Source organism: Typopeltis vanoorti, chromosome 23 (genome assembly GCF_054136105.1).
Source record: "Typopeltis vanoorti isolate ZY-2024b chromosome 23, IOZ_Tvanoo_1.0, whole genome shotgun sequence".
NCBI lineage: Eukaryota > Metazoa > Arthropoda > Arachnida > Uropygi > Thelyphonidae > Typopeltis > Typopeltis vanoorti.
In genome coordinates this window covers 61,587,179-61,614,191 of record NC_143571.1, presented here as the reverse complement: position 1 = coordinate 61,614,191, position 27,013 = coordinate 61,587,179, and the positions used below count along the sequence as shown (strand labels likewise).

The following is a 27,013-nucleotide window of genomic DNA, read 5'->3' as shown; positions in this document are numbered from 1 at the left end:
ATGTTACAGTTGTGAAGTTATCAAAAACATCTAATATGTACAATTAATTGTTAATAGGCTTTTGTTGTGTAAAAAAACTTTTAGGTACTAGTACTCCCTGATGATGTAAGTCGTACGATTTACAAAACTTGTCGGGTTATAATTGCTTATTTTTTATTACACTCTTCAATTACATAATAGTGTGATCTCCATACCGAAATCTTCCCAAAGAATCCACTTCTTTTCATCAGTTATTAAACTGTTGGAGACAGTTGTTTTAAAAAAAAATAATAAGAAGAATAAAATAAAAAATCACATAGAACATTTATTAATTTATTTTTGTATTAATGCCGATAGATGGCTAGTAAAGCAGTGTAGTTGGATGAAGATATGGCAGCGAGTGTAGACCAAAAGGAATATTTAAAACGATATCTCAGTCGTTCGAAGACAGACAAAGACAAAAGAAAGAAGAAGAAAGTAAAGCATACATCTTCCACGTCTGTTAAGCAAGGGTTTGTATGCCGCTAAAATGAAACATTTTAGGATATTTTTGAATCTGAAATCATTTAATAACATTCGGCATTTTTCACGATAGTTAATTTTTTTTAAGAAACCAGAATAAACGTTTAGAAAATTAGGATAGCGTATTACGATAAAGGATATGAGGCAAGTGACTCAGATGTTTACCAAGTTAAATGCTTGCAGTGAATTCAGTCTATCATTTTCAATTTTTTTGTAAGTGCGTTAACATTGGATATGATGGGTGGATAAATCCCTTGTTAAAAAAGATACATTCAAAATGGTTAGTGACATGTGCTGATGGTTTCCAAGTGCAGTCCACTTCAAATTTTCGACATTAAAAAAAAAAAAAAAAATCAGCTAACGCCTAAAAAAATTCCTTTATTTACAAAAATTTAATAACTTACGGATTTTTAAAAAGCCGGAAAAGTTTTATACCAGGAAAAGCTTTTGTAATAACATAAAATATTCATTATTTATTTAAGTATAATTTACATTTTTGAAAGATATTTATGAAAAATATTTTCTTTTCATAGATGCTGGAAAGTGAGGTGTATGTTATATTTCAAGCACAGGCTTTCACTTATGTCCTGCTTTTTAAGTGAATGTACAAAATGGCTCAAAAGATTTCAGGATTGTGACATTTCTGTAATAATACTTCATAACCATTATTCAATAAAATTAAATTTTCATATTTCATGGACCTGATCCACCTCTCTGTAAATACTTTTCTCTCTTTGTGTATACTATGGCTGATTTTATTAGTGAAGTGCTAGCCATGCATGAAACAAACTATGTAAAACAAGTGATGGTCAAATATTTTCTAGTCTAGACTGTATGTTGAGTGAGAGAGAAGCTCTATTTCTAGCTTCTTAATTTTTTTTTATTGCATCCATTCATCCTGTGTGCAGTTTGGCATCATATTGTTGAAGAAGCTGGTTCTTTTGTTTGTTTGGTGTGTGGTAATGTTCGCACAAAACAGCATGTACTTTTTTTTTATGATAATCCCTCCCTATAATTTTAGTTATGTATAGTGCATTAGTAGCTGTTCAAGAGTTAGCATAGGGATTCTTCCCTAGAGATCAAACATATTACTTTTTATTTTAGCTTCTTCATGCCTCATTTAAACCAGGTGATGAAAATGATCTATCATCCAAAGATTTTTGCAGACATCCATACCACACTTGTATTTAAATCTGCGAGCTCTAGTTTTAAACAAGTTCAGAGTGGATCCTGCTTTTGAAATTCCACCAAACTAACCATTGTGACTATTCTCAAACTTATCTCTTATTGGGCCTAGAAGTGTTGTTTCATTGTATTAAGTTGTATTAAGCCATTAATCCCATGCTTCCATTGTTGAAGTGATCAACTTTTTTGACAGCAGAATTCTGTCTAAAATGGCCTTTTATGGGCTATTATTATTATTTTCCTGATCTCCATAGAGTCAGACTCATCATGGGAGGTCAGTGGTAGAAAACACAACTACTGTTGTGTTTTCTATCACTCTTTAGTGTGTCATACCACTCTTTAAACTCATCCACTGTTTGCCTTTTTTTCACCCTTTCAAGCAATGCATTCCACACACCTACCACTCTCCATGCAAGAAAACTTACTCACTATTCCCTTTTGCAGCTTCCATGGATGGCCCCTTGTTATTGTTCTGTCTCCTTGTTCTGTCATATGAAAAATCTCTCCAGTGTCAATTCAATGATAGCCTTTTAACAGCTTAAAAGCATCTTTTTTTTTTTTATGTAGTTGCCACCAACGAAAGGTTAATACTAAACCTTACATTTGTACCATGGATGGGCAAGGTTTTTTTTCCCCATTTTTTGTTAATTTTATATACGTGTATTTATTTTTTGTAATTTTTTTATTTATTTTTACATTATCTGAAAACCCTGCTCTAGAGACCAAACAGAACTTTTTCAGCCACTTCAGGCCTCCAATGAGCTAGGAGGTGGTCGCAAACATCCATGTCCACAGTGGAATTCAAACCTGCGACCTGTTGGTTGGAGAGTGGGTATGCTAACCACTCGGCCAGCTGGTTGGCCAAGTAGAATATCCTTCCCTTCATCTTCTCTCTACCAAACTGTAGCTTGCATACCTTTGGTCTGTCTTTATAAGTAACATTGTACAGTCCTCATATCATTTTAATTATCTATCTCAGTACCCTATCCAAGATTCTTTCATTCTCTTCAAATCCTAGTAACCAGATTTGAGCACAAGAAATTTAGGTGGCCAAATCAAAGCTTTATACAATGGAACCAGCACCCTTTTGAATGAAGTGGTGTTGTATGACAATTCGATTATTAGAGGTATGGTAAATAAGATGCACAAGGTTTGTTTTTCTGGAGTTAAATTGAATAGAGGCATCTATTCATTTTACCTCCAGTACAATGTCCCTAGTGGTCGGGACAAATGACTTGATTGGGAACAAGGAAAACATAAGGTTGGATATCAGGAGGTTGTTGAGAAGGATAAAAGATAATAATGTGATTGCAAAGGTAGTTAGCGTGTTACCCAGGTAGAACAGCGATGAGATGAGGTGGAGAGCAAGAATTATGAATACTATGTTAGCAGAAACCTGTGAAGAGAAAGGAGTGGAGTTTGTTAATGTGTGGAATGAGCTTGAAGGAAGAATTGAACTGTATAAGAGTGATGGACTGTATTTGAATGGTTTTGGTGCATTTGGAGAGACTACTGCTGGAAGGGAGAGTAATGAGTGCAGAGAATGTATCTGAGCAAGTAAGAAGCAATCTGAAATAGTAGGAGAGTAAGGAAGAAGAGACTGAAATGATGCTTAAAAAATGGGTAGCATGAGTATGGAGAATGAGAGAACTAAGTGTGCAACACAAACAGGAAGATTCATGGTGGACAGGGAAACTCAGTGTGAGAAAGGTTGATGCTCCAAGAAGATGTGAATGCGTGTGTATACAAAATTGAAGGAGAGTTAGGGAAAACAGTTGGATTTGAAGAAGCTTCTGGGATGATTTAAGGAAGGCTTGAGAAACATATGGGGAAGTCACATCTAATAAGTGGCATCAGTGAAACTTGTCATATGTTTAGGAATGAGCTGTTATATTTGTATACAAATGCTAGAAGTATCAGAAACAAGGAAAATGAAATGGTTACATTCATTGAGTTTGTTCATCCAAAAATTTATGGAATAAGTGAGATATGGTTCAGTGAGCATGACATCCATAAGATGGAAGGGTATGTTATATTTCATGAAGATAAAAAGGGAGGTGGAGTGCTATTGATTACAGAAAGAGTTATCTTGTATTTGATCATTTCATCAGAGGATGTTATTATAAATAAGGTGTCTTCCTCCAGTTACTGAGAGTGGCAATGAAGTGATTACCTGGGTTGCCAGCAATGTGAGGACCTCTGTGAGAAAAGGGTTACTTTGGAACTACTAGGCTGGTGATTATGAGAAGCTTAGGAGACTGTAGTATACTTAGGCTTTGCAAAGGCTTTTGATACATTATTACATGATGGAGTTGGATATTAGACTAGTGCATTGGATTTGGGATTTTCTGTCTTGATAGGTATCAACAAGTTGTCTATGGGGGAGTAATATCCTAGAACAGGAAAGTCACACTAGTGGTGTGCCTCATGGTTATGTTTTAGGGCTATTGCTGTTAAGGCTTATGTTAATGATATTGGGGAAGATTTGAATGAGGGTATACAGTTACCGTATTTTTCGATAGATAACGCGCACGTTATCTATATGATAAAGTCTAAATTCGTTAAAAATAAACATGCACGGTATACATTTGAAAGGGATGAAAGGTAAATCAAATGTAATAACAAAACTAAGGTAGAAGTATTACTTAATATTTATTGAACATTACACTATTAAAATACAAAAAATTCATCCGACTCAATATTGAAAGAATCAATTTTGTTAAAAATTTTGTTTGGTATTTCTTCAGCTTCATAATCATTGTCACCAGACACCACTGCATTCCCTTGTGCTTTAATGAAATCATTTCTAGCACAGTTTTCACTTACGGCAGCCAAACTTTCTACAATCCATGTAACTATATCTTTATATGACGTTCTTTTCATCTGCCCTGTTTTGTTATATTCATGGATGCCATCATCATCCGGTCTTCCCACTTAGCCTGCAAGTTGTCTTTCAATGGTTTATTTACTGCAAGATCAAGGGGTTGGGGTTTTTTTTTGTTAAACCACCTGGAATGACGGCCAATTTGGAATACTTAAAATTGTTTTAACTTACGATGTCGTGTGTGCCCTACACGAATCCAACAATAGTGGAGGAGCACACACTTAAATTGTTTCTCTTCATAAATCATGGCGCATGGGCATTATCTATACATCAAAAGGAGTGATGAAAATGTTGGGGATGCACGTTATCTATCGAAAAATACAGTATTTGCAGATAATGCAAATTTGGTTGGGACAAGACTTGAATGGTCAAGGAAGTGAGAATGCCAGTTCAGTGTTGTGAAATGTAAGGTTTTGAAATTTGGAAAACAAAGATGGGATAGAATTTACTCTTGGTGATGATACATTGTTGGAGGAAATAAGAGATCTTAAAATGGTGGATAATGATCTAAAATTTACAGGACATATTGCCAAAATTATGAGGACAACACAACAAATTCTGGCAATGAAATTCTGACTTGTAGAAGTAAGGAGGTTTTGGCTCCATTGTATAAAGCTCTGATTAGGCCACATATGGACTAATTAAGAGCCTGTGTAACTCAGTGGAAGTGGCGCTTGACCACATGAACGAAGACTTGGGTTCAAGTCTAGTCGGTGACGAGAGGAACATTTTCTAAGCCTTTTTTTCAACTGGTTCCTGAGTTAGTCGATCTCTGGCATGAGTAAGTGGGTTTTTTCTCCCGTAAACTGAAGAAAATCAACCGTCGAACCCACACTATTTTCAGACATTAAAAATGTGTTCAAGTTAGGGATGGCGTCACTTGTTAGCCGTCTCTTCACTTTGTGGTGATTAACTTAGTGATAGCATTGGGCCAGCATCTTTGATTGGCTGCCAGTGGAGATTTAACTGCCCACTCAATCTCCAGAAGTTAGATAGGACTAAAATAGCCTCGCCTACTCTCTATACAAGAATAAAAGGCATTAGCTGGTTTGATTTGATGGACTAATATACACACAGATTTCACCTTGTTTTCAAAAGGATGAAGAAATGTTGGAAAATTATCTAAAGGTGATTGACTAAGGAAGTTTGAAAATTTAGAAATATTGATAAAAGGCTGTTATAGGATTAATATTGAGATTTTTCATACATAGGTGGGCGAACAAGAGGTCCTCACAAACTGTATAAGAAGGATGTGGGCAAGGGAGTGAGAAGCAGGTGTTTTGCATGGAGAGTTGTGAATGATTGGAATGCCTTTCCTGAGAGCATGGTGTCTGCAGAGAATTTGAATGTGTCTAAGGTATATATGTCTGTGCATATGACAAAAGGACCTCCTAGGTGAGTGTGACTCAATGGGGGTCTTAGGATCATAATAATAAGAATTCAGCTAGGCAGGTCAGCTTTTGATAAACTGAAAAAAATTCATGTGTAGTAAAATTTACTAAGTGGTGAGAAACCTAAAATGATTCACTTTTATATGTTCATATGTTTAACCTATGTACAAATAGTAGGGGAGAAATTTATGGATGAACTTCCCTCCTTTCAGTCTGATTTCTTAAGACAACAGGTATTTTAGAATGGTCATAATCCTTAAGTAAGGTGCTGAAACTCCATATAGTACACAGTGCTTTGTTTTCAGACTGATGTTAACTAATACTCCAAGATACTTTCTATAAATCTATTCCATAAAGTACATTTTTTTTTTCTATTTGCAAACATGCAACCATTCTCAAATTTTACACTAAAAAGACCATTTCTAGGATGATCTGACTCAACCAGATTTTTCACTAGTCTTTTTAGATATCAGATTTTGTTGGCTTGGTTTGCAGTTAGATTACATCTGTTTCTTACATTCTGTGGATTTGAATTCTGGTTTGGCATGGATTTGTTAATTCTGCCTATTGAAGTCTGAAAGCATTTTAGATCCACAGAGTAGGAGTCTTGGATTATCTAACCTTCTATAAGTGAAATCTAAAGAGGTGTTTGCTACTAGAATAACAGACATGACTCATCAATGTGCTCACATAGATAAGTTATAAAATACAGTGATCTCTCAATTACCTGTCCATGTTTGCAAATAAATTTACTGATCAACAAAGGATATATCAACTCAATGCATGGTAATAATGCTATTACTCATCCAACTCATGCACACAGTTAACAGACATAATATACTTATTGGTATCATAGTCTTAGTTGTTCTAGCCATAATCTAAACAAAAAAGCTATCAGGTAACCAAAAACGTTTGTGCAGTTTTTGGTAGAGTTTGCTGCAATGACTTGTTTTATTTTGTACTGGTTTGCAGAGTGCAATTTTTTATGTACATCATAAGGCACATATGTGTCAGTCAATCGGTGCACTCTAACTTAGCTTGTACTTTTTTTTTTTTTTTGACTTGAACCCTTTTAAAATGTTATTTGAACCTGATGTAATTCAGGCTTGTTTGCCTTATGAATTTAAACTCGGTTTGAAGACTTTAGAAGCGTCCTGTAAGATATGTCTGTGGCTTTTGGAAAAGCTGCAGTAGCAGAACATACTGTGCAGAAATGGTTTAAAAAATTTATTTCTGGTGATGAATCATTTGAAGATGCACCATAGTTTTCAGAACACTGGAGATCAATAACTTCCATCTGGAGTTCGACAGGTAGTCATTGGAGTCATAAACACCCTTAAAAACAGAGCCACAACTATTTGCTCTAACCAGCAAGCCCTGAAACAAGAACTAAAAATCATTAGTGACACATTCATAAACAATGGCTATAACAAAAATACTGTCAATAAAATACTCTATAAAACCACAACAAAAACGAATCTAGATTACAGTAAAACCATAGCCATCCGATACATTAAAGGGTTATCAAAAAAAATCAACAGAATCCTACAACTAAACTTAAAACCATATTCAGCTCCTCTAAGGATCCTCTCCTCCCATTAGCACATCCGGGAGTCTATTGCATCCGCTGCACCTGTAACTTACCGTACATTGGTGAAACAGGATGGACAATCCCTATACGCAAGAAAGAACACATTAGACACATTAAATATAACCATTATGGTGAAGCAGGCCTCTCAGACCATGCACTTAACACCTTACACCAAATCAACTGGAAAAGCACCTGCTTCTTACACCGCACAAAAACATGGTACGAAAGAAAATTTTAAGAATCCTGTGAAATCCTGATAAACCACCCAAATATCAACAATAAAGATGGTATGAAAATTCCAAGGATCTGCTCAGCCAACACATTCAGCCAACCTAATATGAAAGATTCAACATAAGTCAGGACTCTAGCCAATCCGCTAGTATTAGAAACCATTCCACTCCAACTGGCTGGAATGAGGTTAATATATGTATATAGTAGACAACACAAATAATAGGACTCTAGCGTTGATGTGTGTATATATATATATATATATATATATATATATTTTTTTTTTTTTTTTTTTTTTTCACACCAGTGGTCAGGCCAACAATTGCGGTAGCGGTTAGTCAGTGTCTTTAACGAACCAGTATGATTGTAGTATAGCTTGTTTCTTGTGTATATTTGTACGCTCCAGAAGATGACCTTGACATAAAGGTCGAAACGTCGAATTGTAAAATTTTAGTAATATTAAACTAAAGTTTTTATTCAAACACGGTAGTTATCTCCATAATTTCCAAAAATGCATTCGGATCACCGTGCAAGCCTAAAAGAAAGGAACTTTAACAAATGTTTAATGTCGTTGATAAAACAGTTCATTTGCATCAACTGGGAAAATCATGGAAGCTACACAAATGAGTCCCATGTGCATTATCAGATGACAAACTTCAAAGGCTATCAATTTGTTCTTCACTTTCACATCATAAAAATGAGCTGTTTTTGGTTACTTGCTCACTTGTGATGAAAAATGGATCTTGTGTTCTAACAGGAAGCGAACTTATCATTGGTTGTCACGAAACGATTCAGTACCTTGCACTTCAAAGGCACAGCTTCATCCCCAAAAGACTGTTTTGTGTGTGTGGTGGATTGGATCCAGTATTGTCCACTATGAGCTTCTTGCTACAAGCCAAACAATTACGGCCAAAGTCTACTTGATGCAACTTGAGCATGTGTAGGATGTGTTACTTCAGAAACAGCCAGGTCTGGTTAAATGGAAGAAAGTGCTATTCTTACAGGACAATGCAAAACTTTTCCATGTTTAAATTTGTGCTTTAGGATGGGAGATATTTTGGCCACTAGACAATCGCATATGAAATAGACAGTTCCGCAATAAAACAGATTGAAGTGGAGGTTGCTAGGTTTATTACTTCTAAAGACAAAACATTTTATAATATTGGAATTTACAAACTTGTATCTCGTTAGGAAAGAGTTGTAGATTGTCAGGGTGCTTATTTTAACAACTAAAATATTTTAAAATTTCTGTAGTTTAATTGTTATGAAAAACTGCACGAATTTTTTGGTTACCTGATATTTGAGTCGAAGTGCTTATCTATCCGAGTATTTGTTAACTAAAGGTTTGGCTATTTTGAATGAACAGATAATTGAGATATGACTGTAAAATGCAGGGAAACTAGAATGCTCAAAGTGGATGGTAGCAGGGGGTGGCCTCTTCTGGGAAAGGGTACTTGGGAGAAGGGGACTCGTTAGGAAAGAGTTGTAGATTGTCAGGGTGCTTATTTTAACAACTAAAATATTTTAAAATTTCTGTAGTTTAATTGTTATGAAAAACTGCACGAATTTTTTGGTTACCTGATATTTGAGTCGAAGTGCTTATCTATCCGAGTATTTGTTAACTAAAGGTTTGGCTATTTTGAATGAACAGATAATTGAGATATGACTGTAAAATGCAGGGAAACTAGAATGCTCAAAGTGGATGGTAGCAGGGGGTGGCCTCTTCTGGGAAAGGGTACTTGGGAGAAGGGGACAATATCAGGTAGTGCTGATCCCAGTCGAGTCTAGAGGGGATAATGCTGGGTATAGAAATAGTGGCATTTTTATGCTTTATACCAGGCCTGCACAACATACTGCTCACATGGCTATTTATTTTGGCCCATCTGCCTGATTGAAATTATTTAATCATATGGAGGAATATAAATTAGACGATTTTTTTCCTAGCATTGAATTAAATTTTTACTAAGACTGCATGTTTACGTTTGTGCGATTAACGTCACAATCATGTTTCTTTCAGCTCGACAATAAATTGCATTTGGAGTTATTCCCACTGTCATATTTAATACAAATTATTACAATCGCTCTGAGGTTTTGTTAGTGCTAGTGTCACTGCAGGGAAATTCAATGTTACATCTCCCTGATGACGACGATATCAACGAACAAGAACGAATCGTATTACACAAAGTTGGCCGTGCCTTGACTGACTTTGGCAGTGTAGTGGTTGGTTGTAGCTGTTATTGTAACCTGCATTATTGTGAGTTTTTCACCATTAGTTTTTTGTAATTAATATTGTCAATCTCGACACAATGAGCTTAAGTAAAAAGTGTAAAATAGATTCGGAACATCGAGCATTTAACCCTGAGTGGAAAAACAAATATTTTTTTACGTTGTTTAAGGACAAAATAGTGTGCATTGTTTGCTGGGAATCTATCGCTGTGCCGAAAGAGTACAATCTGAGACGTCATTTTGAATCGAAATATCCTAACCTTGGCAAGTTGGATGCAAGTGAAAAGCAAATAAAAGCAGCAAAGTTATTGAAAGTTCTTAGCGGTGAGCAACAAGCCTTTAAAAAAGTGACATCTGCAAATGAAGTTGCCACAAAGGTAAGCTTGAAAATATCACAAGAAATAGTTTGTGCCAGCAAATCATTTACTGAGGGAGAGTTGATAAAAAAAGTGTCTGATGGTTGCTGTTTCCGAATTGTGTCCTGATAAGAAAAATAATTTTGAAAACATCAGTTTGTCCCAGTATGACTGTTCAGCACAGGGTGGCTGATATTGCCAAGGATCTTAAAGATAACCTGCAACAATAGGCTAGTGAATTCGTCTATTATTTGCTTGCTATGGATGAAACATACTGCACAGCTTTTTAATATATGTAAGAGGCATTAATAAGAATTTTGAGGTGACAGAGGAGCTTGCTGGTTTGTGTTCAATGAAAGGAAGAACAACAGGAAAGGAGATCGCAGAAAATGTAAAGATGTGTGTAACTGAAAAACTTAAATTTCAAAAATTTACTAGCAGTTTGCACTGATAGTGCCCCATCTATGTGTGGAAAAAATGTTGGTACTATAACATTTATTGAACAGTATGCAGGTAAAATATTGACAAAATTTCACTGCCTAATTCATCAGCAGGTGTTATGTTCAAAGGTTTTGCAGTTTGATCATGTGATTAAAGAAGTATTTGCTCTGGTCAACTATATTCGAGCTCAGGGTTTGAAACACAGAATCTTTCAGGCATTTCTAGAAGAAAATGATGCCGAGTATGGGGATCTACCATACCACGCTGATGTACGTTGGTTGAGTCGCAGTAAAGTTTTGTCACGCTGTGTAGCTCTTAAAAAATGAACTATTTGAATTTTTGTAATTTCGAGAAGATATGGAAAAATTCCCAGAAATAATGGATGAAGAATGGAATCGAGATTTATTTTTCTTGTGTGACATTTTGGGTAACTTGAATGACCTTAACTTACAGCTTCAAGGAAAAAATAAGTTTGTTTTTTAGTTTTATGAAGGCATTCAAAATGAAATTAAGTTTGTTTGAAAATTAACTTGCTAAGGGGGATATGTCACATTTTTTAACTTGTCAATATTCTGTTCTGTTCCATTATTCCTGATGGAACAGAATATTCCATCAGGAATAATTCCATCAGAATTATTCCTGATGGAATATCATTCAAATGTTTGGGAGCACATATACTTGTGAACAAACATTTTCGGGCATGAACTTGAACAAAACCAAACGGCATTCATCTTTAAGTGATATCAATTTAGAGACCATATTAAGATCAGCCACCTCAAACCTGACATGAAGCTTTGATAAAATAGTGGCAACAAAGAAATGCAATGTGTCACATTGTGAGTCATTAATATTGAGAAATTATTGAGAAATTTTGTAACTATATCTGTTTGTAAATAATTTTGATTATAATTTTAATTGTAACTTTCTAAAAAAATTAAATATGCATATTAATTAGTATTTACTGTAGACCTACTAACAAATTTACTTAGGTTTAGCTGCAGTGGACTAGTCTAAGATTCAAGGTCCAAAGTGATCTGGCCCTTGGTCAGGTGGTCCAAGGTGGGTTTGGCCCTCAAAGACGATCAAGTTGTGCATGCTTGCTTTATGCTAATGTCAGGAGTATCAGGAATAAGGAAAGGAATTGGTGGCGCTGATAGCATCAGCCTGGCCAAAGATTATTGGGATCACTGAGGCATGGTTGATAGAAGAGGATATAATAGGAATAGAAGTAGCAGGGTACAGCATTTTTTGGCAGGATAGGAAGGGAAAGAGTGGTGGTGGTGGAGTACTGCTTATGATAAGTAACAACTTATGCCCTCTAAGAGTGGAGGCTTTGGAAAGTGACCCTAATGATTTTTGAAAGCATATGATGTGAAGTAGAGATAAAATGGGATATTTAGTGGGCTGTTGCTACAAACCAAGTAGCACAATGGGTGGGAACCAGAAGATGTTTAGACAGTTCAGCTTGGCAAGTGCAAGAAGAATGATTGTTATGGGAGATTTTAACTACAGCAATATAAATTGAGGAGAGGAAGATGTATGTAGCAATAAGGGAATGGAATGTCTAGAATTCTTGAGGGACAAATATCTTAGGCAACATGTAATAGAGGGAACGAGGTTCAAGAGTTTTGGAATTGGTCATAGCATCAGAAGAGTTGATAATAACTGAGATGACATTTCTCCCACCAGTTGGAGAGAGTGACAATGTGGTTTTGACTTGGGAGATAAAAGACATGCAGGAGTATTAGAGAAACGGGAACATATGTGGAATTATAAGGCAAGTGATTGTAATAGTCTTAGACATCAACTTGGGGAAATTTCATGGAGGGAGGAATTGGAAGGCCAGGATATCATTAGTGCTTGGGAAATTGTGAAGGAATATTTGTTAGCAACAATAGTAAGTAGTATTCCACAAGTGAAGAAGAGGACACAATTTGGTATAAAATGGATGACAAACAATATTAAACAGGAGCTGCATGTGAAAAAGAGGCTATGAAAGAGATATAAGGAGACAGGTGAAGAGCGAATACATGAAGAATATAAGACACAGACCAGGAGAGTGACTAGTGTGGTAAGGAAGGCGAAACTAATATGAGAAGAGATTGGCCCTAAGATCCAAAGAAAATCCTACAGAATTTTTTAGCTGTGGCCATTTGGAGGAGAAATGATTGTGGAAGACATTGTGGGATAAAAATGAGAATAGAGTGACTGATGCAGAGGACATAGTGGAATTGTTCAATGAACACTTTATTGGTGTATTTCATCCTGGAGGAGTAAATTTTAATACTAGAGGGATAGGGCAGGTTCGAAGCTTAGAGGTGTAGGAGGGGAACGTGTTCCAAATACTGAGTACTCTGTATGTCAGTAAAGCTGTGGGATGGATGGTATTTCACCATGAGTTTTGAGAGAATGGAAGGAAGGTAAGATAGTGCCATTGCATAAGAGTAGTAGCAGACTGGAAGTGTCTAATTATATGCCAGTTTGTGTGTCATTAGTAGTTAAGATCTTGGAGAAATTAGATAAGAGTTATCATTCCATTGTATATATGACCCTGATCAGACCACACTTAGACTATTGTTCTCAGATTTGGTCCCCAGGATTTGAAAGGGATAAATTAACTCTGGAAAGGGTACAGAGACGGATAACAAAGACAGTTTCAGGACCATACAATGTTAGTTATGGGGATCGGCTGAGGGAATGTGGACTGCAGAGTTTCGTGGATAGGAGAGGTGATATGATTGAGACTTTTAAACTGTTGAGAGGTGGTACAGGGTTGACACTGGAGTTTTTTTCACTTGGTCGAACAATGGGAAGTAGTGATGACAAGGGGCCTTCCCTGGTAATTATGAAAGGAAACTGTGAGCAAGAGGGTGAGGAATGGTTTCTTAGCATGGAGGGTGGTTGAACCGCGGAATGCATTTCCTGATAGAGTAGTGAGAGCGAGAACAGTTAATGAGTTTAAAGAGTGGTATGATTGACTTTGTGTTTCCTAGGAGGGACCTCCCATAATGCGTCTTGATAGACGTCCTTCCTAGGAAGGACCTCCCGTGATGAGTCTTTTAACTCCTTGGAGGCCTAAATAATAATAATGATAAAATATGGGGCAGGGGATTGAGAGTTTTGAACTGTTGATCACTGTTATAAGAATATCTCAGCACATGATTGATGCCTAGCTTTTATGATTGAAACTTCTGCATACTCTCCCAATCATAAACAGCAACAACAAAGCTGAAATTGGTAGATCAATGTGCACTACTATTACCACTCACTAATGCTTAAAAAAAGAGTGGCCTTTGTTGACAAATTCTTACTTCAGTTAGATCATTAGGAATTGCATTATTTTTAGCAATAACTTCATATTTATAGTTGTATCTGATGGCAGTGAAAGTTAATGGAAAATTCAGTTCAAAGTGTACACCAGCAAAGATAGTACAGTGTTGGCAAGTTATAATTAGAAGGAATAATTATTTATGCTATTTACATTAGCAGCTGAAGCAAATATGACTTGTCCAGTAGGTAAGCATTAATCATTCCCATTTGACAGCAGACTTGGTGTTTTTATTTTTAAAAAAATTTAAATTTTTCTCAGTTTTGTTCAACTGAAATTTGAATTTAGATAAGTTTTTTAAATTAACCACATTTTTTCAGATAAATTTTAACATCCTAGTGACATTTTGAGGTTTTTCTGATTGTGACTTGCAGGGTCCAAGGCTAAAAGGACATGGGTTCTGATTTGTAATGTAAATGAAAGACTTTTTCCTTCAACTTTTTCTACTGTTATCCAGTATGCTATCAACTGGTATAAAAAAATAAAAAAAAATTGTACAATGGCAAAATTTGCTGAAATAACTTATTATTCATTTGCTTTACCATATTTACTCAAATATAATTCATCCTCGTGTATATCTCACACCCCTGATTTTACTTTACAAAAAACGAAATTAAAAAGTTTTGCATGAAAAGTTTAAAATTTTGTGAATGTTGTTATGGCAGTTTCAGATATTTTGGAATTCAGTTGAAGAGAATCAGCATTTCAACTCAATAATTGTCGGCTTGCCTTTGTCATTAAATCACGCAATCTTTTGTTAATACCGCATCAATCATATGCATAGCTGCACTATTTCTTCCAGCCTCTTTGCTGTCTGTTTCGCTCTCCACTTTCACTTCTCATTAGTCATTCGTGAAGGAGTGTTCATTACATATCTCAGGTCTTGTAAATTACTAATAGTTTTTTGCTTGAAATATGGAGAAACCTTCAAGTTACAGTACTGGTTTTGAACCTAAAGTTCATATAATTCCGAAACGATAAAAGGACAAGCAATAATGAAACTATTTAAATTCATTACAGAAGCATTGTCACTAAAGATACAAATATATCACTTGATATAGGTGAGTGGCCAATCACGTAAATAACGTTGATAATTAAAATTTAAATGCATTCGTTTTATAAATAATGTGAGCAATTATAAATTATAATAAATATTCAGGATTTAATTTTTTTCTGAGAATCTTTAGTTTCCGAAAATCCCCGCATAAAAAAGTGAGAGTCATATTCGAGTAAATATGGTATACACAAATTTTTGGACTATTCGGCATTTTCTTTTTTTTTGCCTTTGGAAAATTATAAACCTATAGCATGTTTTTAATGCTATTGGCGAAGTGAGGATTGGATAACTAGATATTATCTAGAGACTGTGGTATGGTATACTTTTTCAAGTCATTTTGGATCTTCAGTAAGCAGAGTGGTGGTCTTACACTGGGAAATCATCTGACAAGTTTTTTTTTTTTTTTTTTTTTAAAGTACACATTTCTTGGACTTTGGCTGCTTGGAACCTGCTGCATTGATAACTAGCTCAATCATAGGTTTGTAATACTATAGCTTCTGCAACCTTGTGTAAGATTGTTATATTTTTATAATTCCATACAGTAGAAATGTAGCAATGCTCAACAGGGCAGGCATCATGATAGAAGAATTTTTCCATCTGGCTGGGATAAATCAGAAACATGTTTCTGATTGTAATGGATGAAATCCATTTAATTACTCTCTCTCTCTCGTTATCCTAATAAAACAAATTGAGTCATTATACTGTATTATTCATAGTCATTATTCACTGACTACATCGTTTATTGTTATATTCAGAACATAAGATTTTTAATGTTATAATTTTAATACCAAGCGGCTTATCAATTCTAAACTTTGGTATGGCTTTTTTTAGATAAGGAGCTAAGTGTACAGGGATTATAAAGCAATGTTTCTTGTCTTCCCACTCATAGGATGATGTATATTTACTTATTTTGTTGGAAAGACCTTGTTCAAATTCTATTTTTAAGTGAAGATGAATTTCAGTTGGTCTAATGTTGAGTTTGACAGGGTTTTCCATTCTGGAAAAGCTGGTTTTTCATCTCTAAAGCAGATACTGCCTCATATCCTTAATGTTTTGGTTATATTTCTAATCAAATCACATCTTCCCAATTATTAATACATTTGGTTTAAAAATGTATTCCTAATTGGGAAGCCAAATTTCATCATAAATCATAATTCACCTTGCCTTTATATTCATATTGATGACATGGTAGCTTTCAATACAAAACATAAAAATTAATGAAAGGTTTAGAGCAACAAATCAGATAAAGTAGAGAAAGGCAAGATACAAAAGGCATTGCTTAATTATTAATCTGAAAACTTTAAAGCTTCTGTAAATTATTTCTGGTTTGGTTTTGAACATAGCTTCTCTCTCAGTTGGTGTGTATCCATTTGAGTATGAACATGGCAGCCAGAAGGAGAATGGAGTTTTGCACCTGTTTACAAAACAGATGTATGCTTTATTATAATATTCGTGAAATTAAATGTGGAATAACTTTTGCACACTAGTTTTTCTATAATTATTCTCCTGATCTATTCCTATATGCCCGCCAGATTATACTGATATGAGATCTGGAAATGATTGACAAATACTTGAAGTTCATTATGCCAAGGATTTTTGCAGCCCTCACGTTATGTTTCCTGCTGGTGGTGAATTTACAAGCAGATATAAGGAGGACATTGATCCACTAATGTATAATGCTTTGATCAGATTACTGTGTTGATTTGTTTTTCCAAATTGATGATTCTGGAAAAGGGGGAGAGGTTTAGAGATGAGTTCTTAAGGCAATAGGAGGACTCTGAAATGTTAGGTATAAGGGTATAGATTGAGGCATTGTTTATACAGTTTAGTAGATGGGGAAAAGAGAGGTAATGCAATAGAGATGAGTTGGCAAGAGGATTTTAATTTTACAGATTAATTCAGAGAGGAAAAAAAAGGAAGAATTGAGATGTTTTCCCTTGAAGTTGTATATAAATAGATGAGCAAGGGACATTCATTTTTTACATGGAGAGACGTTGAGTATGAAGTCTTAAATTAAAGATGAAACATGGCAGATATGATTGAGCAGTTCTTTTCTGATCTTATGAAAGTTTTTCTAAGAATTACAAAAATTATATATTTGCTTTTTAGAAACTTTCATCTGAGTTTAAGAAGTCGTACCTTAAGGGGGTTTGAAGGCATTCTCCTTTACTGTCTTGATCACACAGCATTGAACGTCCTTAGTGTTGTTAAATCAATTCCAACGCACTCTTCATCTTTGGGAAGAGGAAAAAGTCTGCAGCGGCCAAGTCTGGCAAATAGGTGGGGGGCGGTGATCACACAGATCGACTTTGCAGCTGGAAATTGCTTCACAGGCAACACAGTGTGTGTGGGCACATTGTGGGGTAACAGAAACCAATTATTTGTTATTGTGGAACAGTTCTTGACATGTTGCATTATTCCTAAATAATACTGATCATTCACTGGTGTCTTCAGGAGCAAATTCATGGCGAATAATTCCAGTAGCATTGAAAAAAAACAATGACCATTTTCTTTACACGTGATTTTTGCTACTTGACTTTCTTCTGCCAGGGAGAAGACATTCCATGCCATTCTGTGCTCTGGCAATTTGTTTCCAGATCAAACGGGAAAACGCCAACTTTCATCATTGGTGACAATTCTTTGCAACACATCACAATCTTGATCAGCCTCATGGATGAAATTTTGATAACATGCAACCCTGTTACTCTTTCTGTTTGTGTGTCAATGTGTGTGACACAAACCTTGAACAAATCTTCCTCTTTGCAAACCTCTAAGATTAATCTGGCCATTTTCTTTCTGACACCAAGCTGTATGGCAAGCAGTCTAGTGGTATTCTCCTGTCGTGGGCAACAATTTCCCTAGCTTTCACCACATTTTCATTTGTCCCTGCAAAAACACTGGTCATCCACAGCATGTTTCATCCTCTACCCTCCTCTCTTTAAACATTGAAAACCAGCAGAACAATTTTTTCTCAATTTACAGTACAATTTTATCACAACTCTTTGCTCCGTGACTCAACTTCTGACATGTTCCACTCTCAACTCTTACTTCAATGGTGCCACACAAACTGCTGCTTCACCCAACTTGAAAGGTGCACTTGCGATTACAACACATTCTAGCAGTCAAAACTATAAACATGTTTGTTACCTTTATTCAAAGGACTGTCCTGTAAAAAATCAATCTCATTAGTTTAATGGGCAGTGTGTGTGTACACACAAATGTCGATTTCAAATCAAATTATACCTTACCTGAGATTCAGTGAACAGTGGATTTCACAAGCAGATGTGAGCTTGATGGTTAGATGATATATGGTTATAGGATATTGCAGCTAATATGATTAAAAATATATATATTTATATAATATATATATATTATACCATCATCAAATTCCTGACATGTACCCTCAAGGGGTGTATAGGATATGATAGTACTACATGAAAAATTTACTTCATTACCAACTTCCTATGTACAATTTTCCTCCAAATCAGTCTGTTACTTGTCAAGACTCCAACATTATCAGATCTTATATTTCTATCGTCTAAGGCACTTTGCACCGTATCAATCCACCTATATCTTGGTCTTCTTCTGGGTCGTTTTCCTGCTTACCTGGCAGAGAACACTTGTTTTGCTAATCTTTCCTCGCCCATTCTGTTTAAGTGACCATATCGCCTGAGATTATCTCTGCTAATGCATTCCTGGATGCTGAAAATGTCAAGTTCTTTATTAATATCCTCGTTTTTAATATGATATTGCCATCGATGCCATCTGTTCATGCCTCTAATCTTTCTCAGGACTCTCATATCTGCGGTATCTAGTCTTTGGTCAAGTGTTTTACTTCTGACCCAGCTCTCAGATCCATAAGTTAAAACTGGTTTGAACACTGTCTTGTATACAGCTAATTTAGTGTTCTGGCTAATTTCTCTCTTATTCCATATGAATTTATTCAATTGACTTCCCACCATACCAGCTTTGTTAATTCTGTTGTCTATTTCCATATTTAATTTACCTAAAATTCGTGCCTAAGTAGCTGAAATGTTTTACTTGTTCCACAGGTCCCTGTTCAGAACACAGTTGACATTTTCCACAATTCTACCTATTTTCATTGTCTTTGTCTTTTTAATGCTGACCTTCATACCATATCTATTACAACAGTTATTCAATTTAGTCAGGGAATCTTGCAAACTTGTAGCGGATTTATTTAGAAGTATAACATCATTCACATAAAGCAAAGAGCAGACCTTAACATCTCCAATTCTGATATCATGTTTAATACCACTTTCCTTCATAATGTGATCCATATAGATAATGAATAACAGAGGGAATAATGCACATCCTTGTCTCACACCAGATTTAACATTTAAACCATCTTCCTGTATTTCCTTCAATTCTAACTGCTGACTTACAACTCAAATAAAGACTAAGTATTGCTTGATATAATGCCCCATTGGCACCTTGTCATATGCCTTTTCCAAATCGACAAAACTTAAATACGGATCTTTGTTATATTCCCATGGTTTCTCCACTATTTGTCGTAAAGTGAAGATCTGATCCTGACAGCCTCTATTTGGCCTGAATTCAGCTTGTTCTTCACCAAGTTTTTTTTCTTCCACAATTCTTCTCAAGTGTTTCTCAAGTATACTTGCATAGATCTTGCCAGGAACACTCAGTAGGGAAATACCTTTGTAATTCTCACATTCAGTTTTATTTCCCTTTTTATATATGGGTACTATTAGAGCTCTACTCCAATCATCGGGAATTCGTCCCTCTGTCCAGGCTTTCTGAACTATGCAGTGCAGCCACTGTAAGACTTTTATACCACCATACTTGAGCATTTCTGGTCGAATGTCATCTGCTCCTGCTGCCTTTGATGGCTTTTTCTACTTCAAGTATCCCATTGAGTGTTTTTTACCACTGTGCTATCACTGCTTGTTATATTATTATATAACATATATAAATAAAATATATATATTATATAAATATAAATATTTAATAACTAAATTTATTTATTTATTTATTAAGGATAAGAATTTCCCAAATTTTTGGTAAAGAATCTGTCATGATTCAAGTTTGGGCAGTGTAATTGCACTTCAGTACTCTTTGGATAGGTGCTAGAATTTAAAATGGCATCTGTGTAAGAGATGAGTCTTTGATCAGAGGATTCTGTGTTCCTTGTCGACTTTGCTGAGTAAGACCTCATAAACTTGTTGCTTCAGCTGTAATCTCAGCCAATCCATTATCAAACATTTCTGTTATATGACAGTAATTTTTTTTGTTTTCATCTCTTTTGTCAATCCCACCCACAAGAACATACTTATTTATCTCATGTGAGTAGTTAAGGATTGAATAATATGGTAACACTTGTTCAAAACCAAACATCGAACTTCTTCAGGTGAGCATCTAGCATGCAGGGCTGTGGTCTTGCACCAGGTATTAAATATTTACTTCCTAAAGACTCTGAGATATCCATGCTACAATGAAATTCAAATCCAGCCTGTAATCTGAAGCTATCCATTTGACAACCAGGTTTAAAAAATTGCATATGCTGTTCTTTCATATGTATCGTCAGAATCTTTCATCGGCAAAATAAAGGTCATTGAAACTTCATAAGCTTTTTCCCCATAAAATTAGAAATTGACAGAACAAAATTAAGTTTTTTTGTTTTTTTTTAACCTTTAAAAAAAAACTGAATGATTGTGTATTTATATTGTGAAGTTTGAGAAGTGAAATGGAAAAAAGTTTCAAGAACTATCCAGCTTTGAACACTTATTTCAAAAATAGCATCATCAGGTAGCGTTAATGGTTTTATAATTTTTCTGTCTTTACAAATAGAGTGAAATGAAAATTGATAACAGTATAGGTTTTTCTTTTAAAAATTTCAGTAAAATCTTCTTTTACTGAAAGTCAGTTGGATCTGAGGAATAACATAATGAATTTCATAGGTACTTTGCAAAATGCATAAGTACCTGACAATGGATTGAAGCCTCTGCAGCTGCATTTGGTGCTGATAATACCCTCTGGTTGAAAAGCCATATAGGTTCAAATCCTAACTAGGGTGTAGGGAACCCTAATTAGCAGCTTTTGATCTGAGGTTGAATTAGTTGGTCTCAAATAGAGATGGCAGGATTTTCCATCCAGCAAATGAACAAAGTAATCAGAACCCACATAATTAAGATATATATATTTGGCCTCAGCCATAATCCAGTAAATCCCATCCATAAAATGGTCATAGAAGACCTAAGAAAAAATGTATCTTTATATTGTTATCTTCTTTCTCTCTCATAGTCCTAAATGAACCATTGGGTCACTCATGGCTGGTAGGTGATATTCTTTGTTAGCCTCCTCCAATCATCTCGGTCTCTTGTTCTTGATGTCAGTTGAGAAAGGGAGGAATTTGTCCATTTTTGATGTTATCAGTCCATTTTAATCGAGGTCGGCCCCTAACCCTTGATCCTAGAATGATTCCTTATATTGTTATCAGTGACAATATTAAAATTGGTATGTGATGGAGAGAACTTCAAACTGTGGGCTTGAATGTAGTCCATATGTGAAAGGTAGAAATAACTATGTATATATCTGTACAAGAAGAAAAGAAAAATACTATGCACTGAAATTTGCTCTATTTTTATTACGTATGTGTGCGTGCGTGCGCTTTTTTAACTAGTTTTAATCCTAATTCTGTCTCATAAGGATAAACAAAATTGCCATTTGGTTCACAAGAATTAATTGCTCATCTGGTCTGTTTTTCAAAAAAAAAAAAAAAAAAAGCAAACTGTAGATTCAAAGAAGCTTTTTCAGAATTTGAACCTGTGCCACTATTTTTTTGAGATTGTTTTCTGAATTAAAACCAAATTGCTGACAGTTACCTTACCTTAGATACTTGTACACCTACTCAATTTTGTGCTTATGCCTATTTGAATCATTCTCATCGGTTCTTGTCAAGTCTAGATACTTTGTCATTGTTTTTTTTTTTTTTCCCTCCTGAAAAACAACTTTTTTTAAACATATATTAAGCAGGTACATTCTTCAACTAATGGAAAACACAGATGGAAAATATTTCAAATATTCTCCATACCAGATAGATGGGTAGAAAAGCACCAGTTTCCTGGCTTACTTGTTTTATGTAATACAATAAATTATTGTATTACATGAAGAATAAGGTGTAAAACAACAGAAGCAACTTCACCATAAAAATTAAAAAACAAAATTTACTATAGGAATGTTGAAGCACATGATGCAATCATGAAGATAAGTTTAATATACACTTTTCTGTGCATTGATTGAGTCGGTATGCCCAAAGATAATTAAAATCAGAAACTTGGTTGTCTGAGGAGGATGTGATATCAGGAATAGAAATGGAACAATATATAATTTTCTGGAAGGATAGGAATGTGAAAACAGGAGGGGGGGAGTGCTGTTAATGATTGTAGAGGAATTTCCAGTGTGGAAGTTGATAGTGCATGCACAGATTTTGGATCTGTGTAGTGCGAAGCTGAAATTAACTGTTGATGTTCCAAGTTAGTATATCTGATAGGATGCTGTTATAGGCCAGGGAATGTAGAGAATACTGATTGAAATGTTTAGGCAAGTTGGTTGGACATGTAAAAGAGAAGGTGGTCCTGATGGGAGACTTTAAATACAGGAATATAGAATGGAAGGAAGAGATAGTATATGGGAACAAGGTGAGTGAGTTTGTTGAATTTCTGAGAGATAACTATCTTTAAGCAGCATGTGACTGAAGCAACTAGAAGCTTTAATGTTTGGGATTTTGTGAAACCTTCACAGACTTTAGTTGTTAATAAGGTGTTGACACTGCCATCTGTTGTTGAGAGTGATCATCAGGTACTTGTTTGGGAAGTGGTGAAACAAGAAAAGGTTGCTGTCAAAAATGGATATATGTGGAAGTATAAAGCAGGTGAATATAGGAAGCTCTATAGTCGATTAGCATCGGTACATTTGGTAGATGAGTTGAGGAGAAAAGACGTTGACAGTGCATGGAAATTCACAAGGCAGTATAAAATCTGACACAAGCAATGTATAACTGCATACCAAGGGTTAAGCGAGTGAATAGAGTAGGGGTGAATTGGATGAACAGCAAAATCTAACAAGCTATGATGGAAAAGAAAATGCTATGGAGGAGGTACAAGACAGTTGGTGGTGATTGGATCCATGAAGAGTATTAAGTGCAGACTAAGAAGGTGACAAGCATGCTAAAGAAAGAAAAGGTGCAGTATAAAATGAAGATTGGCTGGTCAGGCCAAGGTTTTAACTCAAGGGAATTTTTCTGCTATATGACAAGCAAGAGAATAATTGTGGTAGGTTGACACTAGTGGACAGTCATGGCAGCAGAATGAAAACTTCATCAGTTTTACCATACTGGTGTAAATGATGCAGTGCAATATATAGAAAGGATGCACGTGTTAGGAGAATTGGAAGCGAAAGAATCAGTGGTGTATCAGGTGTTTGGGTTATGTTAATAAGACTATTGGAATGGATGACATATCACCACATACTCTTAAGGAACATGCACAACAGTTAGCTATGCTCTTGACCAGTTATTTAATATAAGTCTTGAAGTGGGTATGATTTCTAAGGAGTGGAAAAAGAAGGCAAAATAGTACCACTCTAAAAGCATGGTTCTAGGACAGAAGTTTCTAATTATAGACCAGTCTGTATAACTGCAGTTATTCAGACTGGTCAAGGTGTTGGAGAGATTGGTTAGGAATAGAATACAGGATTAGGTTGATGGACATGGCATTCTTTATGATGGTCAGTATGGATTTGTAAAGGTAAGGTCCCGTTTTTGCAATTTACTTGTATTTTATGATCAGGGCCGGCTCTAGAATTTTTGCTGCCCCAGCACCAACCTCAAATTAACTTTTGGAATTTTGAAAACTATTATGTTCAACATTAGTTTCATGACCATTAATTTTAAATGTAGTACCATTAATAATAATGTACTGATTAATACTGCATATTCATAAAATAAACCATCGACTTCATCAATTGACAATTAAATGAAATGTAGTTATAATTTATTACTTACATATATGGAATGATCTTCACTTGTACAACGGTGAACTGTTGAGTTACACTTAACTATAGAATGTACACATTATAGTTTTAGCACTATTTTCACATTATTTTAATTAGAATTTATATTGTTTTTAGTATCTACTGATTAAAAATACATTTTCTTGCTTTCATATTTGCAAAATCAGAAATTAGGTCTGCATAGTCTAATTTCTGACCGATTTCATGTTCAATTGAAATCATGGGAAGTCCTTCCAATCTAGTTTTGGCCATTGTTGAGCATAAGTAAGTTTTAATAAGATTCAGTTTTGAGAAACTACGCTCACCACTTGCAACAGTCACAGGCAATGTCAGTAATATTCTTAGTGCGACAGCGACATTCGGAGCAAAGTTCTTTTCAACAATAAAACGAAGAACCTCAATTGCCGGTGTATTTTCTGGTACTAATTTGGACACTACTTTCAGTTCATCGCATAGCTCAATTGCATTGATGTCTCTATTTTCTTCATGTGTTAAAACTGCTTCTAGGTTTTTACAATTGTCTAAGAGCTCATTTGTTGTCTCAGATTTTAATTTAGAGATGTTATATAAAAATGTGAACTGTGATGTTCCAATTGCTCGAACCTTTCTTCAATAGAATTATTTGCAACATCGGTAATAAAAAAGAAAAACTCATGAATTTTGTTTTGGGATCTAAAATAGGTTCATCTCTTGCTTCATAATCATGTTGCTTTTTCTGCTGACGCAATCTGGTACGAATGTTGGTTTCAAATCAGCATCAGCTTCGACTTTCTCAGCTAATGTTGTAACATCGACAAGAAAATTTTGAAATGATTTATCATTTCTGAAATTCTTAAGACTTTTGAGAACATTACCCAATGTTGTTATGGCACTAGACAATTCCATCTTTATGCTTTGCAACAGTTTACTTGCAACATTAATTTCATTTAAAACATAGTGCCATATAACCAGACAACATAAAAATTTAAAGTCTCTAAGTTTTAGAGCAAGGGTTTCAGCTTCGTGTCTTGCCATTTTGTCTACTGACTCATCAGCAATTTCTATCAGTGCATAATAAAACTCCTCAATATAGTATCTTATTATTATTATTATTGTTCTGGGCAACTCCAAGGAGTTGACAGACTCGTCGAGGGAGGCCCTAAACATCATGTCCATCACAACTATTTGACATTCACACAGTATCTATCATACTTTGCCTTGAACTCATTCACGGTCGTAGCACCCACAACAGACTCTGGAAGCTTATTCCACTCATTCACCACTCTCCAAGTAAAAAACCTAACTCTAACACCCTTGTCAACCACGCTCTTGCCCAGCTTCCATGTATGGCCTCTAGTCCTCCCACCACCACCAGTCATATTTTCAAAAATATCTTCTGGATCAATCTTATAGAAACCCTTCAGTAATTTGAATGTCTCAATCATATCGCCCCTCCTTCGCCTATCGTCCAATCTCTTCAACCTATTCTCATAAGGTTCATTCCACAGACCTGCTATCATCTTGGTCACTCGCCTCTGGATCCTCTCCACTTCCTCCCCATCACGAAGAAACCCTGGTGCCCATAACTGGGCACGGTAGTCCAGATTGGGTCTTACCAAGGCTCGATACAGAGGAACAACAACTTGTTTGTCTCTGCATGTTAAAGTATTTTTCAGAAGCCAAGTCATTTGATGAGCTGATTTAGTCACTTTTGCAATGTGCCCCCTAAACTTCGATTCCCTATCCATCAACACTCCCAAATCCCTGGCCTCATCAATCTCCTGGAGTACGGTTCCACCATTGCGATATACTGCTGATATTCTTTTCACTCCAAAGTGCATAACCTTACACTTTGCCACATTAAATTGACATCCATTTTTCCTAGCCCAATCCTCCAAACTATCCAAATCATCCTGTAAGATTTTGACATTCTGTGCACTCACAATTGCTCTACCCAACTTTGCATCATCAGCAAACAAGTGAACACTTCCTCTCAAATCCTTTCCTATATCATTGATGAACAAATTGAAAAGCAGTGGTCCAAGAACAGAGCCCTGCGGCACACCACTAGTCACAAGCCGTCTTTTAGACTCCACTCCTGAATAAACCACTCTCTGGTATCTCTCCTTCAACCACCCTCTTATCCATCTCACCAACCCTATATCTATCTCCATCTGCTCCAGTTTACTGATTAGGGTTCCATGTGGTATCCTGTCAAAGGCCTTGGCAAGGTCAAGTAGTATCACTGTAAACCCATTACCCCTATCCAGTTCAGCTGTCACTGTGTTATAAAATGTGAGCAAGTTACTGAGGCATGATCTACCCTTCACAAAACCATGTTGTCCCCCATACAATATCCCATTTTCTTCTATCCAATCCTGTATTCTTTTCTTGACTAATTTCTCTAAGACCTTGACAATGATTTCTGATATGCTAATCGGTCGGTAATTTACAACAGCAGTCTTGGAACCACCTTTATGCAGTGGAACTATTTTCCCCTCTTTCCACCTGCTCGGGACTAACCCAGACCCGAGACTCAAATTAAGCAAAATGGTCAAGGGTACTGACAGTTCTTTAGCTGCTTCTCGTATGACACAAGCTGGTATACCATCCAATCCCATGGATGTATTGACATTGAGGTTATGCAATAGGCTACTCACCTCAACTTCATTCACCACAATTCCCGTATAATCTACTGATTTATTCGTTTCTGCAATGTCACCACCTGGTTGATATATACTTGCAAAGTGCTCACTCAGTAACTCAACTATATCAACTGATTCAGTTACCTCCCT

The 27,013-nt window shown here is 35.6% G+C and overlaps 1 protein-coding gene across 1 annotated transcript in view; it reads left to right on the top strand.

The window, feature by feature from the left end:
* The first annotated feature begins 369 nt into the window (after nt 1-369).
* LOC150093903 (uncharacterized) overlaps nt 370-27,013 on the top strand; it is a 72,335-nt gene continuing 45,691 nt past the window's right edge. The window contains exon 1 of the mRNA XM_090412854.1: nt 370-491. Within this exon, the coding sequence (XP_090268980.1) occupies nt 370-491 (122 nt within the window). The remainder of the gene's footprint in view (nt 492-27,013) is intronic.